At 34.0% G+C, this 19579-nt stretch overlaps 1 protein-coding gene across 2 annotated transcripts in view; it reads left to right on the top strand.

The window, feature by feature from the left end:
- Positions 1-19579, top strand: part of FSTL5 (follistatin-like 5) — a 592573-nt gene that overhangs the window by 116192 nt on the left and 456802 nt on the right. Inside the window, exon 3 of one of the 2 annotated variants that reach the window (XM_005860522.2) lies at positions 2531-2564. In XM_005860522.2, the coding sequence (XP_005860584.1) occupies positions 2531-2564 (34 nt within the window). The remainder of the gene's footprint in view (positions 1-2530; positions 2565-19579) is intronic. The other variant, XM_014534995.1, reaches the window with a different exon arrangement.

Raw genomic sequence — 19579 nt, forward strand, 5'->3', positions numbered from 1 at the left:
AAATTTGTGCGTGGGTAAAGTCCCTAGGCCTGGCCTGCAATCAGGGCCATCTTCCCCAGCTGCCTGCAGCCGGCCCCGCCCCCCACCGCCACCCACCCCCAGTTCCCTGTTCGCCATTGGGTGATCAGTGCTTGATGGCTGGGGGAAGGGACTGAGAGGTCAGCTGTTCCCTCCCGCCTGTTTGCTGGCCCCGGCCCCGTAACGGGTGGCCATCAGACGATCTGACCCTGCTGGCCAGGGAAAGGGACCAAGAGGTGGTCAGTGTGCCTCATAGTGACTGGTCCAGCGGTTGTTCTGGTTGTTCTGCCATTAGGGTCAATATGCATATTACCCTTTTATTATATAGGATAAACTAGAAGCCCAGTGCACGAAATTCATGCACAGGTAGGGTCCTTAGCTGCTGCTGGCTGGGGCCTTCCTTCATTCTACGCTGCCCTCTGGTGGTCAGCACACATCATAGTGAGCAATCGAACTCCCAGTCAGTCGAACTCCGGAGGGGAAACTTTGCATATTAGGCATATATATATATATATATTTTTTTTCAAATATATCATGTGGTAAAGGTAACAAATCTCTGATCACTTAAGAATTCTCACATAAATAATCACAATTTTCTCCTTAATATTTCTTTATTTTTAAATTAACAGTTAAAACAGTTTCTAAACTAAAATTGTGGAAAATGTATATTGCCAAGTAAATAATGCAATATAGTCATAGAAGCAAATCAAAAAAGATATTACTTTCAAAATCCTAAATTATGTATATGAGTCTCCACTAAAAGAGTTCTAATACAAGTTTGGCAGTAAGTGGAATAGTTTATCCTTTTTTTCTTCTTACTTTACAAGTCTGTTCCCAGTCTTCCCAGTCCAATAAATTAATATCTAATTTATGTTCTTTAAGTACATTCTTCTTAAACATTTCTAGTTTGTAGGATATTTAAAGGTATTTTCATTGGTAATTTTAAGCATATACAAATGTATTAGTAGAGAATTGGATTTTAAGAAACAAATAAAATATAATAATGTGTTAAGGCTATTTGAAACTTATATAATCTTATTAACCAATGCTACCACAATACATTTAATTTAAAAATAAAATAAATAAATAATACTTATTACCATTGTGTAGTATGTTTAATAATGACATATTTTTTTTTGTTCAGTTCATCCTTTTTTTTTCACTTGTATGAGTTTTTTTTATTGTTGAAAATCATTTTGTTCATCCTTTATATCCTGTCATCTGGAGCAGTGTCTGGCACATAAAAGTCCTTTATACATATTTGTTGAAAGAATAAATGACTAAATAAATAAATGAATAGTAAAAGAGGAGAGACAGAGTATTTTCATTAATAAGTACCTCTTTGAAAAATCTAAGCCTGCTTGTCCTATAATTATGAAAGAATAATCTATATTTAAAACAAGTAATTTATATTTAAATTTTAATTTAAATAAACAACAGATACTCTAAATTAAAAAATAAATATAACTGGAAACTCAGTTAATTAACAAAGGACAGAATAGCATTCAAACACAAAAGCTGGAAGAGTTAGGATAAGAGACTTAGAACACAAAAGTGTTAAAGTCTAATAGAATCAGACATTGGGTTAGCTGGCCCAATAAATGTACGTTTGTCAATATGCACCTTCTGAAAATTTGACTCTGGCGTTAATGTTTATAGCAACATAAATTATTTATATTTTTTCTTAAGTATGTACATTTTATCAAAATTTATTGGAATTAATACAGTTCTGCAGTTCAGTGTGTGTGTATGTGTGTGTATACATATATGCAATTGTCACTTTTTATTAGAAATATATTCAAGGTTATTTTTAGTTGGCAACCCTGAAACTTTTAGACAGAGTAAACTGTGCATGAATATTGAGAAGTCATAGAGTGCACAATTTCTACTTAAAAACTGAACACAAGCTAATTCTTTTGGAGTTGCCTGGTAACTAATAAGGAGTACGTCAAATTGAAAGACAGGTCTGACTGAAGCAGCCTTTGAATAAGTAATAGAATTTGTTGTCAACTTTAGCCTCAGAGAAGTGAGATAGGGACCAAGTCTAAGTTAAATTGAAGGAAAGACAGTTGAAATGTCTTTTGTGATTTTAGTGAAGTCTCCAGTTTGCTCTTAAACTCTTCCCCTCATCAACAACTTATGATTAATGTAGAGATGTTGAAGGCAAATTCTGAACACATCATTCATAATGTTTGAATTAAATGGAATAGCCTAAGGCACTTGAGAGGCATGACGAACTATTTTTTATTCATTAACCATTTATTCATTTATTTATACATTTATATTCATATAATGTATTGGTTTCTTAGAGAAATTTATGTCCACTAAGAATGATTACTACTCTAATAAAAGATTTGGCATAAGTATTTGTTAAGGTGAGAATTGTATTACAATCACTCCTGGGTATATGTACAACAAAACATTTAGACAAGTCTTTAATTATATTAATGCTTTATAGCAGGCTGTTGAACACATATATACAGATTTTGATCTACTTCTGTTTTAATTCCAGCAGGAAAAAAGTCAAGAAAGTTCAAGAATCAAAGGTAAGGAATAATTGTTTTAAGATTATAGTCTCATAAATTCATGTAAGCATAGGAGAAGAACTATAAAAGATTTGATGTTTATTTGGAAATTTAGTTAAAATTAGGAAACAGAATTCATCTTCAATGTGGTTTTAAAACCATTGTGAACCCTTTGGGGAAACTTTAACACAATTTTCTGTGTTCCCTCATTTGTTCTCATGGAATTCCTCCATCGAGCATTGTCCATAAGAGTTGGTGTTCTGTCACATCCATGATTTAGCAGATGAACTTTTTCTATTTCATGGACAACCAATTATTTAGTCACTGCTGTCTCTTTTTATTTTCTACTAGAGGCCCAGTGCACGAATTTGTGCACCAGTGGGGTCCCTCAGCCTGGCCTGTGGTATCAGGCAGATACCAGCTCTCCGACATCCCCTGAGGGGTTCCAGATTGCGAGAGAGCACAGGCCAGGCCAAGGGACCCCACTGGTGCACGATTGTGGCTGGGGAGGGACGCGGGAGGTTGGCCAGCCAGGGAGGGACCGTGGGAGGGCTCCAGGGCGTGGCCAACCCATCTCACTCAGTCCCAATTGGCAGGACCCCAGCAGCAAGCTAACCTACCGGTCGGAGTGTCTGCCCCCTGGTGGTCAGTGCACGTCATAGCGAGCGATTGAGCAGCCTTAGCATATCATTAGCATATTACACTTTGATGGGTTGAAAGGATGACCAGACACTTAGCATATTAGGCTTTTAATATATAGGATTAAATAGCAAGAAAATACTTATTTCTATATTAAAATCAGTGATAGTTTTTAGTGTGGCATAGTCAACTCTAGTCAGACATAGGGAGACATGTTTCACCATAAAGACATTGTTAAGTTTTGAAGTTTGACCATTGAGCTAATAAATGATTCTAGGAAGATGGTAATCTTACCTGACTATTTGTGTTGTTTTTCAGCAAACTATAGCTAGATTTGTTATTTTATATGTGAAATTATTACACTTATTTATCCTCGAAACACTCATATTAACTCAAAGTTTTATGCTTTTTTGTTGCAAAAGGGCATTTCTGTTCCAATATGTGCCGGATGGTGTGTATTTAAATTCTATAAACATTGTAAGCATACTGAGCGCACATCTTCCTTCTCATGAAACATCCTAGTGTTTTAGATGAATCTTAAATCACATTTATAATTCTGTTATATTGAAACAGGTTTAGTGTAGCTTTCTTCTTGAAGCTTTATTGCCTTGGGGTACATAAATCATACCATCCTAAGTAGTGGAAATTATTTTCCAACTGCTGTCTAGGAACATGTTTTCTTTTATAATGTAACACCATTTTTAAGATGATGCTTGTCACTGCTTTCACTGTTACTGGCTGACACATGGTTTTGAACTGTCACACGATGGCTTCTAGAGTACTGTATTCTAAGTCAGAGATGCATGGTCACATCAGGACTTGTTGCTTAGCTCTACTTAAAAGAACTCCACAGTTTTGACAGTTTATAGGAATCATCTGGAATGTTATCTTACTGGAAATTATGGATAACCCGTTAAAATGTTTTTGAATATCAATATTAAGAGACATTTAAGCCATTGAAGCTATAGTTTACCCATTGGTAGATGACAAAAATTCTGAAAATCAAATATTGTACCTTTGTTGATAACTAATTTTTGAAATGTAAGCTATGTCTTCATGTGATGTTAGTAACCACTTATCAGTTAGGGAATCTCAGGCCTTTCTGACAAATTGGAAATCTCATTTGGCAGATCTTGTTTATTACATTACCAGGTATGCCTACAGAGGAAGTCTTTAATCTTCTAATTTCCTGTGTTCTATGCTTTTTTTCTGATATGACAACAATCACAACCTCATAATACTCATAACTTGGAATTACATTAACACCAAAGCACTCTAATGAAAACAGAACCCTCTTTTCTCCATGCATTAGAGATGTATATTGAAATATTTTGAAACTTTCAATTGTATCTTTAATTATTTGACATTCACACAAGCTCTTATTCTAAAATTATTTTGAAATACCATTGAAATCCATATTTTATATATTCCAAGATTACATTTACATGAAATTTACCTGATAAAATGAATTTTGATTCAATAGTTAATATGCTATTGGTTTCTCAATTGATTTTTGTGCTTCAATTGCCTATTTTTAGATGAGTTAAAGCCTAATATATTTAGTACATAATTTTGAGGTTTACAGTATTTTGATATCCTTCCATGAAGTTCATTGAAGATAATAGCAGAGAAGTGAAGACAGTCCTACAGTTTTGAAAAAGGATCAACTATTTAGGAAGTCATATTTCACACTGTTCTTCAGTGACACTATGGCTATGTTAAAATAGGATACATTATGCTTTTAATATTGATTGGAAATTATAAGTATTACTAGGAATTAATTTCCTTTGAAGAATAGTTCTAATATAAGGATCCCAAAAAATCAATCTCTCCCAATATTACTCAGGGGACTATTTTAATTTGTGATTGCTTTATTCATGTATATTTAAGATAATCATTCTACAGTTCTCAGTGATGAAATAATAACATATTTTAAGAAAATGGCTTAAAATTCTGTCAACTTAGTTGAGTTTTTAATTTTCCAAAATAGTTTAAAATATTTACTACAATCAGAAGGATAATATCATCGTGGAGAGTTTGCATATGGTTATGCTGTAGCAAGCTCCTAAAGTATCAGCTTTACCCTTGCTCAGTTGAAAAAAAAAGTTACTTAACTTTGCATTCAGTTGAAAGACCCAGCTGCATTCATCACACAATTTTTCCCTTCTCTCTTTCAAGTGGATATTCTTCACTCTTCCCATTCAAAAATGATAAAAATAAAGTACATTCCTCTTTCATTCCTAGTAATATTTTGGGTAAGTCTCTAAAATTCAGGTCAGGTAGCTAGTTGGGAATAGTGAGTGGATAGGAATGTACTGTCAAATTCTTATTTCTAAAAGCCATTGGACATATTACATTAACAAATGAAAGTATTATGTAAAACTAAAAGATGGTAAGTCATATATATGAGCCCTCTATTAGACTCTTTGTCTAATTGTTTCCATGTCTTTATGTTTAAGAAATAAAATATAGCTGGTACAATAAGTAATACCTGAAATGGAAATTCTTACCGTTATATGAAATTGAGTTACTATATTTTTAGCAGATTACAATGTTATACATTATGAATGTTAAGTTCCATGGCATTTCAATTTAGAAAACTATTGCTGAGGCAAACAATTGTTTGCAGCATTTGTGAAAAATGCGGGTTTGTCTATCGCATTCCATAGTTACAATCCTTAGGAAGTCCAAGTACTTTAAAAACAAGAAAAATTTACCTCTAGAAAATGTCAACAAAAGGATTGATAGTTTTATTTATTTGTTTGCTTTGGTAAACAATAATTCTAAATAAACCCAAGATAAGTGTACTTATGGCAGATTTGTGAAAATTATTCTTAAAAAACAATTAAATGTTGTAAAAGAATGTGAGAGCAATAATTTAGAGTTTTTACCTTAAGAATTGCATTATATCAGAACAATTCTATTTTTTACTCTATTTGTTTTATTAATAACATACTTTGTAAAGTAAATGAGGGCAAAATGTATTCTATGAGTTATTATTGATTACCTTGAAGCAAAAAAAAAGGGCCAATATAGTATATGTACAACTTAATAACATATGACTAACTGGAAAGTCTTTCATTAGAATATGAGTATCTCAAATACTTCAATACATTTTACTATACACCTAACTTAACAATAGGAATATAAATTCATTGTTGAGTAACTAATTAATTAGAAATATAATTCTCAATTATTATGAACGCATTGTCAGAATTTTCTGATTTTATTAGCTGACATCTGTTCCATTTATGGTCTTTTACTGTTAAAATATGGTAACATTTCTTCATGCAAGTGATGTTTTGTGAATTTTTGTGGTAATGTGAGTTTTTAAAAAAATCATAAATGCAATTTTTGAAAGTCACTAAATATAATATTACTTGGATAGTAATTGTTACTTTGGCAGACTTTCAAAAATATAACAATTTATACCCTAGCTGGTTTGGCTCAGTGGATAGAATGTTGGCCTGCAGACTGAAGGGTCCCAGGTTCAATTCCAGTCAAGAGCACATGCCAGGGTTGTGGGCTCCAGCCCCAGTAGGGGGTATGCAGGAGGCAGCTGATCAATGATTCCCTCTCATCACTGATGTTTCTATCTCTCTCTCTCCCCCTCCCTTCCTCTTTGAAATCAATAAAAATTAATATATGTTAATTGTTATAATATATATAAATAACAATTTATGTTATAAAGTATAACTCCATAAAGTAAATTAATAGAATTATATTCACAGGGCATAATCTAAATCAGTGATTCCCAAAGTGGGCGCTACCGCCCCCTGGTGGGCGCTGCAGCGATCCAGGGGGGGCGGTGATGGCCACAGGTGCATTTGTTTTAACTTTTTTTGTATTACCTTTCTATTCTGAGTTCAATAAATAGTTTCATAATTTCAAACTTCAATGTTTCTAATTTACACCTTTCTTTACTATATTTTACGAAAAAGGTAGAAACATTAATACATATATCTTTCTGTTTAATTGCTATTAAAATTAAAAAAAATTAATTTCCAGGGGGCGCTGAGTAATATTTTTTCTGGAAAGGGGACGGTAGGCCAAATAAGTTTGGGAACCACTGATCTAAATGATGTCTCCAAATGCCTTATTCAATAACTTTTAAGTAGTATGGATTTCATTGAAAGTAATAACTTTTCTCTGAGAATTAAGGTAATATTTATTATCCATTCTTTAAATTTTTATTTAAAAACTTGGTACAAGTTTAGATGATCCTGATGCATGTCTTTATGCCGTAGCAAACAGGAAGACAAACATCCTCCTCTACCTAATGATGCTGTTATCAATCACCCGGAGAGGTTTCAAAAAGCATCTGAATGTGTTTTTCACTTGTGCCAAGAAGGGCTCAATTTATATTATGCCAAACACATCATTGTTCTCCCCCCCATTTTGTATATATCCTCTAGTTTTCCAAAGCATACCAATAAATCATCTCCGATGGGTCACTTACAGGGATGGGCAAAGGTAGAATTAAGGTTGTTCGTTTGGAAAAGACAGGCAGGTTCTGATTATTACAATAACTTTAATTCTGTTTCTCATACACACAACGGTAAAACTACTTTTGCCAACCCCCATATTTTGGTTTCAGGGTGATTAATTGTGAAGCTTACTTTGCACCAGGAGGCAGTGCTATCTAAAATAAATGAAAGTATAATAGGTTTGGTGATTTGGGGAAAACCCAGAATAACTGGATTTTTTCTCTGAATAAATAATAATTTAATGCTGTGTGTAATATCAAATGAATATTGTTTGTTGGCTTTTCTTTAAATAATTCAATTGTTTTTTACCTGCACTGCTCAACAGTGATCTTCCTTCAATCAACAATATAGGATATATTTATTCTAGACTTTTCACAGAGCTAAAATTGTTTCCAAAATGTTTTCTAAAAATTTCAAAAGCTTTCTCCTGAAACAGTTGAATGCCATGTTTCAAAAAATGTCAAGTATTATTAGCCAATAGGTGTTTGATGGCATCATTTATTTAGCTTTACAAAATAACTTCACTTGCAGTGGTTAGTCTTTATGAAATAGCAGTTCTTGAAATGGTCATGTGAAAATTACATTTTTTTTGTCACAAGTTCCTATTTTATCTGCCAATAAAAAATTAAATGATTTATCAGTTTTCCCTTTTTGCTTTGTGTCCCCAAGCACTTTCAACATAAAATTTGACTATATTAAAGAAAATATATTTAGTTGCTTTTTAAAGAAATATTTCTGCATTTTAATCAAAGTTCTTAAATTAACATTTAATGTAATAGTATTTAAGTATTTTGTAAGTTATTCGAATTTTTTGAAGTATGAAGGATATACATTTTCTATAACAAGGATTTGTGACTGTAAGTAGTATTATATTTAGTGACTTATATGAGACAAAGTAGATGTACATTTGTCCTACTCTGATGAATTAGTTAACTTGGAATTTTACCCATTATGTCAAAGATAAAATAATTTCACTTTTAAATAATTGCAGGATACATTTCATACTTTAAAAAATTGATTTCAGAAGGGAAAGGGGGGGAGATATAGAAACATCAATGATGAGAGGGAATCATTGATCTCGCTGCCTCCTGCAAGCCCCCACTGGGAGTCGGGTTGAGCCCACAATCCTGGAAGTGTGCCTTGACTGGAATAGAATTGTGACCTCATGGTTCATAGGTTGATGCTCAACCACCGAGCCACACCAGCTAGTGTGTATTTCATACTTGTAACTCATTATATGGGTAACAATCTGTTTAATTACTTAGATGATAAGATGTAAGTGTTTTTATTGGAAAATTTTATATCATTCTAAAGTTAATATCATTGTTTCTTACATTACTGGTACATGGAATCCTTATCCATTGGATATTGGAAAGTAAGAGAAAAGTGGTCACATACGGACTGTGGTATTGCAAAAATCTCTAATCCTCTGGTGAGGGTTACCTTTGCTTTATTAAACATATCTATTGTATTTTTAAATGTATCTTGATTGTTGAAACTATTACAGATGTTCCCTTTGTTGACCCCCTCCATCCCATATGCACTTCCATCCCCAAGCCTTTACCACACTATTGTCTTTGTCCATTGGCTATGCATATATGCATATAATTTCCCCAGTTAATCTCTCCCCACCCACCTACCCACCCCCACATTTCCTCTGAAATTTTCTGGATCTATTTTGTTCTCCAGTGTATTTCGTTCGTTAGATTCCATGTATGAGTGAGATCATGTGATACTTGTCTTTCTCTGACTGCCTTATTTCACTTAGCATAGTATTCTGCAGGTCACTCCATGCTGTCTCAAAAGGGTAAGAGATGCTAACCAAGGATCTCTTTCCCTCCATTATTCCCCTTTCAGGAAACAGCTGTTCTTGTTCAAAGCACTAGAGTTCCACTGAGAAGCACTGATTTATATAACACTTCTCAAGATATATCATGGGGTGTGGACTCAGCATGCTTAGGCTCAATTTTTTTATCCCCCACTTAAGAACTCAATCTCCTTTTCTCACTTATAATATGAATATAATAAAGCACAAAATTCTGTGTTAAGGATTACATGATATAAAGTATATAACCCTTTGAGTAGAATGAAAACTCCTGGTTTATGTGTTTTATTTCAATATGTTTTGAAATATCTGCAACCATTTTTAATACATCTATGGTAGAAACATATTTATGAAAAAATAAGCTTTAATTTCATGAAATGTTAATATTAGAGGCCAAGACATGTTGATTTTATTTATTTATTTATTTATTTACTTATGTTGATTTTACTTTGCCTCATCATTTTGCATATTTCTAGGTTATAATCCACATTATTTTCCAAACTTGGAGACATCTGACCTACTGATATTAAATAAGCTTGAGGTGTTTGCATATTTATTCTTAGGCTCACATTATTTTTATTATGCTCCTATCATGATGTATGCAGCTTCACGAAACAAAGAATATAATACGATGTAGTGGACATTGCTTTTAACATAAACATATGGAAGACTAGTACACATTAGTGTAGTGATATCCTCATCTGTATAAAATGTGTGTAATTATAGTTCCTTCTTGATAGGTTTGTTTTGTGATTAAATGCAGAGAACAAAGCAAAAATTATGCGGTATCTGATATTTTACTCTTTTCACAACCTAGCAAGTGAGCCTCATAGTTGCCTGGATGCTGGCAAAAGACATGAGGCTCCCATGTCAGAGACAAAGAAGTTTATTACTCATAGCTATAGCAGTAAGGAGTGTACCAGCATTTGTGGCAATTCCCACAGGATTATGGGAAGAGGGCCAGATGATACCTGCCTATGAAGCAGTTTGCATTATAGATAGGACCATTCCCCTCCCTCCGCTCAGCTCAGTTTAAGGAATGCGAACATATTCTAATGAACAGGAAACACATTTGCCCTGTCCCAATAACTTTTTTATTGTATTTTATTGATTTCAGAGAGGAAGGGAGAGGGAGAGAGAGGGAGAAACATCAATGATGAGAGAGAATCATTGATTGGCTGCCTCCTACACACCCCCTGGATCGAGCCCCCAACCTAGGCATGTGCCCTTGACCAGAATCGAACCAGGGACCCTTCAGTCCACAGGCTGATGCTCTATCCACTGAGCAAACCTGCTAGGGCCAGAAAACTTTTCTTTATTATATTTGCTTTATTACAAAGCTATTTGGCCCTTGCTTCAGAGGGAGACATTTTTTCTGTCTTCCAACGATATTAACTATACAGAATCCCTGAAAAGAAAGCCTGGGATTAAAAAACAACAACATTCAGTGTTTCTTGTCTTAAGACTTGCAGAAATGCAAGAGACCCATGGAGATTTGTCTCTCAGAACACTTAGAATAGTGGGAACAACAACAAAATAACACCTTCTCAGTAAACATTTATAATTGCCACCACCATCACCACAACCAGGATCAGAGAGTGTTTTTTCCTAGCTTATCCTTGGGGGTGCAAGTGAAATGAGAATAAAGCATCTGTAGGCTTCTCCTGTTCACGGCCCCCAAATGTTTCATAGAAGGGGAGATGTTTCTAATTTTGCTTCTATGGTAAAAGAGCTATAAACATACAACATATAGATAGATGCAGAGAGAAAGACATAATTTCTTTTCTTTCTATAATGTTATTGTGTAGTCATTTTAAAAGTCAAATAAATTCAGAGAGTTAAAAAGATTAATTGTAGCAATTCACAATTTCTGTCTAATTAATAAGTGCCAGGCCCTATGTAAGGCACTTCACTTGATTTATCTTGATTTTATATATATGAATATTTAACATTTATGAGTACTTCTTTATTGCCAGTTTTTCTACTAAGTGCTTCCTATGCCTTATCTTATATAATTCTTAGAAGAATTTTACTTATACAAAAAAAGAGTAAATTTTACTGTCAATCTTCTTAAAGAGCTGGGTAAAAGTAGGTTTACAGTGGTTCATATGGAAAATAATACAACAATTAATAAATAAGAATACAAGAATTGACTTTGTGTTTCATGCTCACAACTATTAGCCTACTTTTGCCAATACCTTTATATTAACCATCATTACTATTTGGGCATATGTGAATTTTTAATAAACGTATATGCATATATTTCTGCAAAAAATGTCAGTATTCTTTTCTTGGAAATGTTTATGTATATCATTGGTTCTCAAATATTCACTCAACAACCATTTCAAACACCATTAGCATGCTTCCTCTTTATAGACTTTTTCTGGAGTCGTCATTTAAAAGTTACATTCCCAGATTCCCCTGCAGCTAGACTTCTGGATATCTTTTAGGTTTCTCCTATCAGATTCAAGCAAGTGTGTCTTTTATGAAATTCTTTTTGGAAAACAAGTACAGTTTTGGGAAAAGAAAATTTCTTTCTTGGATAATAGCAGCAAGACAGTGTAGATCTGAATCCAACAACTAGGGTGACAGCTTCCTTATGCAATCTGTCCTGATAATGGCAGAAACAGTAAACTCTTTGATATTCCAGTTCTGTGGTGCGGTTTTCGTTGTTTCTAAGAGCAGTGTATACAGCCCTTTTATTCAATGCCATGAGTTACTTTCTATTTCCTTTAATAGGTCTCCTTTACTTAAATAGTGCACATTCTATTGTTTGTAACAAAGAGCTTCCATCCATCCATTCTGGGACTACCAGGACGAAGGATCGGGTATGGAAGAAGTAAGCAGCCAAGGGATTATCAGAGACCTATGTAGCAGATCTTTGGGAAAGAGTCCAGGAGGGACACATACCTGCAAGGCTGGTGCAGACAAGGACAGCCTGGAGGTACCAGGTGTTGAGCTCAAATTATAGAGCAAACACAGGTGGTGTTCAGCCACATGTTGCAGCTTGCAAGTATAGCAGTAGGGCATTCTTAAGATGCAGTGATGGTTCATACAGTCACTTATTCACTGTCACAAGATGCTCAACGCCATCTTGTGTTGAGCATCCGTTATGTTCCAAATACAATTGTAGGCACTGGAGATACAGTAGTGGTCACAACAGGAAAAAATATTCTGCCTTCCTGGAATCTTAGACTGGAGCTCCTAGAAAATCTGTCCACACCATAGGATACCAGCTGTTTACCAAAACCAGTGAAAATCCCAAAGAGCGCACGCAGATTTTCTTCTCTTCCTCCTTTAACGATCCCCTTTCTGTACTTTACTTAGGCTCCGGTCTGAAATGTAGGGTGAGACCCTAGTAGTAAAGGGTGGTGGAGGCAAGAGAGTTAACAGAACTGATCAATTAGAATCATCCTGAGAAAAGGACAAACTCCCACTCTAAGAGGTTAAACTGCTGCTAGCTCTAATTTTCAGGATGTAGTTCTCAGAAAAACCTAATAGGAAAGGACTCCATGTCATGTATTGTCCCTATTTGGTCTTCATCAACATTTTATCCTCTTAGGGAAATGGAGCGCATTGCTTTCATAGGGTGACTAAGAACACAGGGGTCCAGTTTAAGGTTGACCTCAAAAGGCATAGGTAGTTTTCTTGATTTTCTATATTGTAATCATACTTCTTTATTATTTAAATTGCTCTCCTCTCACAGGCATGGTAGACATTATTATTCCACTGTAATTTTTAATAAATGGTGTTTTAAGTTTCTCCTTTAAAAAAGTCTTGGTATGGAGGTTATTGTGTAAATTACATATGATGTTAAAATATTATAAATTGTACAATATATGTTATAGTATATAATATATATTGTGTAAATAAAATAATATAATCACAATATTAAATGATTATATATGTGATTTATTTTCAGTTTGTGTATTTGTGTTTTTTTGTTTATGTTTGTTGTAAAGGCTCAGAAGAAGAGCTAATGTTTATCAACACATCCATTTATTTACTTTCCTTCTTTGGCTTAGTATATCTTCTTAAAAACTCTGAGAAGTAGGCACAATTTTATATGTAAGGAAATGAATCTTGAAGGTTAGTAAGTAACTCACCCAAGATTACACAGCTAATAAATGCCTAAAGCTAAATTTAAAATAAACTTACTGCTTTCACTTGGACTTGTAATTTTCAGAACTTTCTCTATGAATCCTAGTGCATGTGAAATATTTCTCTTTTTTGAATAAGTCTATATATAAGAATATATTCATTGTTTGGAACTGCATAGTAACCAATGTAAATGACGTGCCAACTACAAAATGGAAAAGTTCTGCCTTCTCAACAATTGAATAAATAGGTTAGTTATTTAAATGTCTGAATCAAAATGAAAAAATCATGCTTGCCTAGCAGGTATGGCTCAGTGGTTGAGCATTGACCCATAAACCAGGTCGTGATTCCATTTTGGTGAGAGCACATGCCAAGGTTGTGGGCTCAATCCCCAGTGCAGGTCATGCAGGAGGCAGCCAATCAATGATTCTCTCTCATCATTGATGTTTCTGTCCCTTTCTCCCTCTCCCTTCCTCTCTCTGAAATCAATAAAAAGTATATATTTTTAAAATTAATGCTTCATAGCTAATAAAAATGGGAACAAGTTAAAAACTGTAAGTGGGATTAAAAACTTAAGCCTTTGCCCTAAAATAAAGAACTTAATTGCTCTATGATTTAAACAATTGAAAGATTAATTTTATTAACTTCAACAAAAATTAGAAAGTAAAATAAATGAAATTAAAATATTATATTGAGTCTTATAAATGGCCTGGTTATCATTTGTTTCAATAGGCAAAGGGCACAAGATAAATATGTGTGGAAAAAGCATAATTTTTAATTAAAACACTTTTTAAATTTGTTATTTAATGGAAAATATTGTCTTTCTTTTCTGCCTGGTTAAACAGAATCAGTTAGACATGTGATAAGTTAATCTGCCTTTGTTAAATACTGCCTTTGATATTCACAAGCTATGTAACTGCAGGCAAGTTATACCATTATTTTGAGCCACAATTTTCTCTGCTCTGAGTGAGAGACAACCAATAGCATCCATGTAATTGAGCTGTTGTGAGGACTAACTATGATTACATATAGAAGGGTTTGGAACAGGTTCATTACTATTTGACATATGAATTAAGGTTTGGGGAATTATTTGATAACTATATCATGAATTATCTTGGATAAGATCAGAAAGATATCTGTAGTAAGGAGAAGGATACCCTTCAATGTCAATATCATTCACAGCACTAAACTTAATCGCTTATTTTTATAAATATTGGATATAGTTTTGATTAAACAGATTTACCTTAAATTCATTTTGTTCCACAACCAAAGTGGTTAGCTTTATCCACAGTGTGAGTTTATGCACAGGACATGTGTCTCATGACCCTGGTTAATCAAGAGATAAATGTGCAGTGTTACTTACTGAAATTGGAAACAAAAATATATAAATCATATATTTTTTCATTTATTTATAAAATTTTCTCATTTACAATTATGGTATTTTTTTGGGGGGGTGAGAGTCAAATACGATAATATATGAGAAATACTGAGCATATTACCTTGAATCACATAGGTATTCAGAGAATGTTAATTAATTATAATCAAATTTCTGTTTATAAATATATGCAAATTTTTGTATAGGTAACATATATGCTAATATTATATAGAATATTAAATATATGCAATTCATAATACTTTCTATAAATGTATATATGAAATATATTTAAAATAAATTTACACATCTTCTTACATCCTTGGATATGTAAATTAAGTTACTTTTCACCTTTCAAAAAGCTACTATGTTTATAAAACACATACACACTCAACCAGTTTCTTTATAGTTATCTTTTTTTTAAATATATTTTATTGATTTTTTTACAGAGAGGAAGGGAGAGAGATAGAGAGTTAGAAACATCGATGAGAGAGAAACATCGATCAGCTGCCCCCTGCACATCTCCCACTGGGGATGTGCCCGCAACCCAGGCACACGCCCGCGACCAGAATCGAACCTGGGACCCTTCAGTCCGCAGGCCGATGCTCTATCCACTGAGCCAAACCGGTTTCAGCTATAGTTATCTTTTAAAAAATGTATTTATAACAGGTACATTGGCAGGTGCATTGTTCATAAAAGGTATTTAAAAATGTTTGTGAATAAATGAAGAATAAGTTAGAAAACATTTTTAGTTACAAAAATGTCATTATACCTTCACATGAAAGCAATTAATGCAGTTCAGGAAGAATTATTTAGACTAATTCCAGGTAGAAATGTGAAACATTTTTTCACAAAATTAATTATTTTACCTGTGTTCTATATTTAAACAATAGCAAAGACTTGCCCTTTGAGTCATCTTTTTATATGCATAATCTAGAAATACAATATGGTGAAGTCTATTATTAATTTTTACATTTATTGCTGTACGTAAAAATTTTATTTAATATTAAGACTTAAGGATTGCAATGTGGAAACATATATTTTCATTATGAATTAAAAATGAATTAGTATCTGGATCATATGTTATGTTTAGATAATCTTCTAATGAAAACATACATAAATTCTGATCAGTACAAACTTTTTATTTCATAAGAAGCTTTAAGGATTATACATGTATTACCAAAATTCCATTTTCACAGTTGAGGAAAAATGTGTGCCATATTGTAAAAATACCAAATATTAGATTCAGAGAGAAAAGTTTTTAAATGCTGACTGACAAAGTCAATTTTACAGGCCAAAATAACTTGAGGAACATAATTAAAGGGTATAGAACCAACAATAGGAAGTGTTTTAAATCTTTGATTAGGATAAAACTATTTAGATATTTGTGGTTTAATTACTGCAGCCACATCATTAATATGTAGACAATTTAGACTTTTAACAGATTGTTTACTTGTTTCCATGTTTCATTACCAAAAATATTATTGGTATGGAATTGATGGGAAGAATTAGTGAAGAAGACAGATCTATTTAGACTGAAATGAAAGAAATGGAAATATATATCACCATCAAAATCAAATTTTAGCTGTAGAGCCTTAAAATAACAGGAACTGGGTCTATAGTTAGAATGTTTTCTCGCACTTGAGAAGGGACACTGAACTAGCAGATGGCATTTTTTTTTAAATTAAAGAAATGTAAACCTATTAGACACAAAACACGGAGAAATGTATAGGTAGACAAAAATTATGATAAACAGCATTTAATATCAACAATGGTGAAGGGAGAAATAATTAAACTGCATTTTTGGTTTCCAGGATGTACTAAAATATATACGCAAGAAAACCTTATAATTATTGAAGAATTACTTTTACCCAATATGTGGCAAAGTACGAAAGCAATTATTAAATTACTAATTACATTAGGCATCACTAGAATTTCAGAAATTAAATGAAAAGCAATATTATAGCAATGTAAAATCTATGAAGTTTAACCCAACCTACACCAACTTGCATGGTCTTGCTTAATACATGTTTTCAACAAGCCCAAATCTAAAAGTTGTGGGTCCTGGACCAAGAGAGCAAATAAAGTGCTCCTAGAAAAATTTGCATTAGGGGAGGCTTAGAAAAGGGGACTACATTTGGAGATATAATGGCTTACATGGGATAAATCACATTTTGAGAAACTTGAGTTTCATAAAGTTGTTATCAATCTTTATGTATTAGGAAAAGTGCTACCCACTATTGTCTCATTCTCTAACATATTTTATAGTTCTTGTGGAATCCATCTTCTTTTGATCCTGTTGTGTTGACTTAGTAAGTGATCTGCTAAGCATCCTATATAATAAAGAGCTAATATGCAAATGGTCATCAAGCCCTCATGCCCTTGTGTCTTCGCGGGGGACCTCAGGCCATCCCCCCCGCCCCGGTGCTGGGCCGGGGACCTGAGTCTGCGCCCCCTGCCTGGCGAGGCTTGACAGGGACCTGAGGCCATGCTCACCGCCTAGCACCAGGTCTGGGGACCTGAGGCTGCACATCCTGCCCTGCGGGGCTTGACAGGGGTGGAGCCGGCTGGGTCTGAGTCTTGCACAATTTCGAGGCACACGCCGGTGGGCAGGGACTTGACTCTGGGTCCCACGGCACACCCCAGACTCTGACAGGAGGGAGATTTTCATATACATTTTACTAATTTTCTTTCATTTCTGACACTTCTATTATAGAGACAGAGAAAATAGCAATATTAAAATATTTCCTCTAATTCCCTTTTACTGTGCATGAATTTTGTGCACTGGATCACTAGCATAAAAATAAATAGATAGCTCAGCCAGAGTGGCTCAGTGGTGGAGCATCAACCTATGAACCAGGAGGTCACAGTTCAATTCCCAGCCAGGTTACATGACCAGGTTGTAGGCTCAATCCCCAGTGTTGGGTGTGCAAGTGGCAGCTGATCAAAGATTCTCTCTCATCATTGATGTTTTTATCTCTTTCTCTCCCTCTCCCTTCCTCTCTGAAATGAATAAAACTATACTTTTAAATAAATAAATAAATAAATAGCTAAAAGTGTACCTTCCAGGATACCAATGTTGTTGATATTCTAAGATAGCCTGCTTTAAACTACTCTTCAAAATGGAATGGAAACCATACATTGAGTCACAGTACCTCTGTTGCATATCTAAGATAACCTCCCCTTTACATGGTCATCCCGTTGGGAAAAGGTATCTTTTATAATAGCTTTAGTGTGATGTAATACAATTCAAAAATATCAGAAGATACTCTTTGAAATAATATGCTTTTACTTATACTTGAGTTCAGAGACTTCAGTGAAATCTGACAAAAAGAAAACATGGTCAGGTAGACATGATGCAGAGTTTGGCTATTGTCTAGTCATTCTGGAAAGACTATGCTGGCAGGTAATCTACGGGATGACAGCATACAGCCCATCTGGCATTTGGTCTGCACACCATAGGCCCTATGATCTCGGTCACAGCAGGAGGAACCTACATGGGTAACCACACAGGCACTTATAAGACACTGACTTAAAAGGAAAATTACTAGAGAGTAAGAGGAAAGAGAATGTTATCTTCTTCATCCAGATTTCTTAAAACTTTATACCATTTAACTAAATTATTAACCCTATGATCAAACTGCATTGTGAACTTCTTCCTTGGAAATTATAAGGACAGTTATAGGAGTTCATGAAGTCACAAAGCCAGTGCCAACAAGGGCTAGTGATGTATGATGATTAGTGTAGATTTTTCCCCAGAAGATGCTAAAATGGTTGAGAAAAAAAATAGCTTGAATTCTAAGACTACTCCTTGCAAATTGGAAAATCCATTCCAATTTTCTTTCACTTCCCAAATTATGCCAGGCCATGTTGTGAACTATATTTTAACTAAAATTGTATATCAAGATTATATAGAATTTTAAACATATTCCCAAAATGCCAAACCTCAAATATAATTATAAATCTCATTCTTATTTGAAGCCTGGGGAAGGAAGGCATTAAAGAAATTTAAGCAGAAGACTAAATCCCCAAATGTTAAAATCTAAAGACGTTAAAATCCAAATGAATTAAAACTAAAAAAAAAAATCAATTATCTAGCCCCTTTAAATCCAAAGAAAATAGAATTTTCTTATCCTGGTCAGCATGAGCCCCGGGGGATGTCAAAATCTGGTTGTGGCAGGGCTTCAGCAGTATCCGCCTGGGCATCTGTTTTCCACTGGGTTGGTATGGTTCTCTCAAATCAGAATCTCAATTAGCCCAATACCAAGTCTGATGTGTCTCTCTTTCAGAGAATCCACAGATAATAATAATAAAAAACCTCAATGCTATCTGAAAATGTGAGGCTAGTGAGTGAAAATATGACCTATTTTAGCCACTCTAAAATACCAGTTATTGTATGTCCGTTGCCCATATCTGTTAACTTTTGGAAGTAATTTTAACCAGAAAAAAAGATTTTCATCAAGAGGCTATGGCACAGTTATTTAAAAATAAATAAATAAAAATTAAAAAGAGGTGATGGCACAGTATTTATCATAACTGGGAGAAAAGTAATCTCTTGTGAACATGCTTTCCTTTCTCAGATAATGGCTGTTGAGACATGACCACCTTCTTTTGG

The sequence above is a fragment of the Myotis brandtii genome, unplaced genomic scaffold (genome assembly GCF_000412655.1).
Source record: "Myotis brandtii unplaced genomic scaffold, ASM41265v1 scaffold136, whole genome shotgun sequence".
NCBI lineage: Eukaryota > Metazoa > Chordata > Mammalia > Chiroptera > Vespertilionidae > Myotis > Myotis brandtii.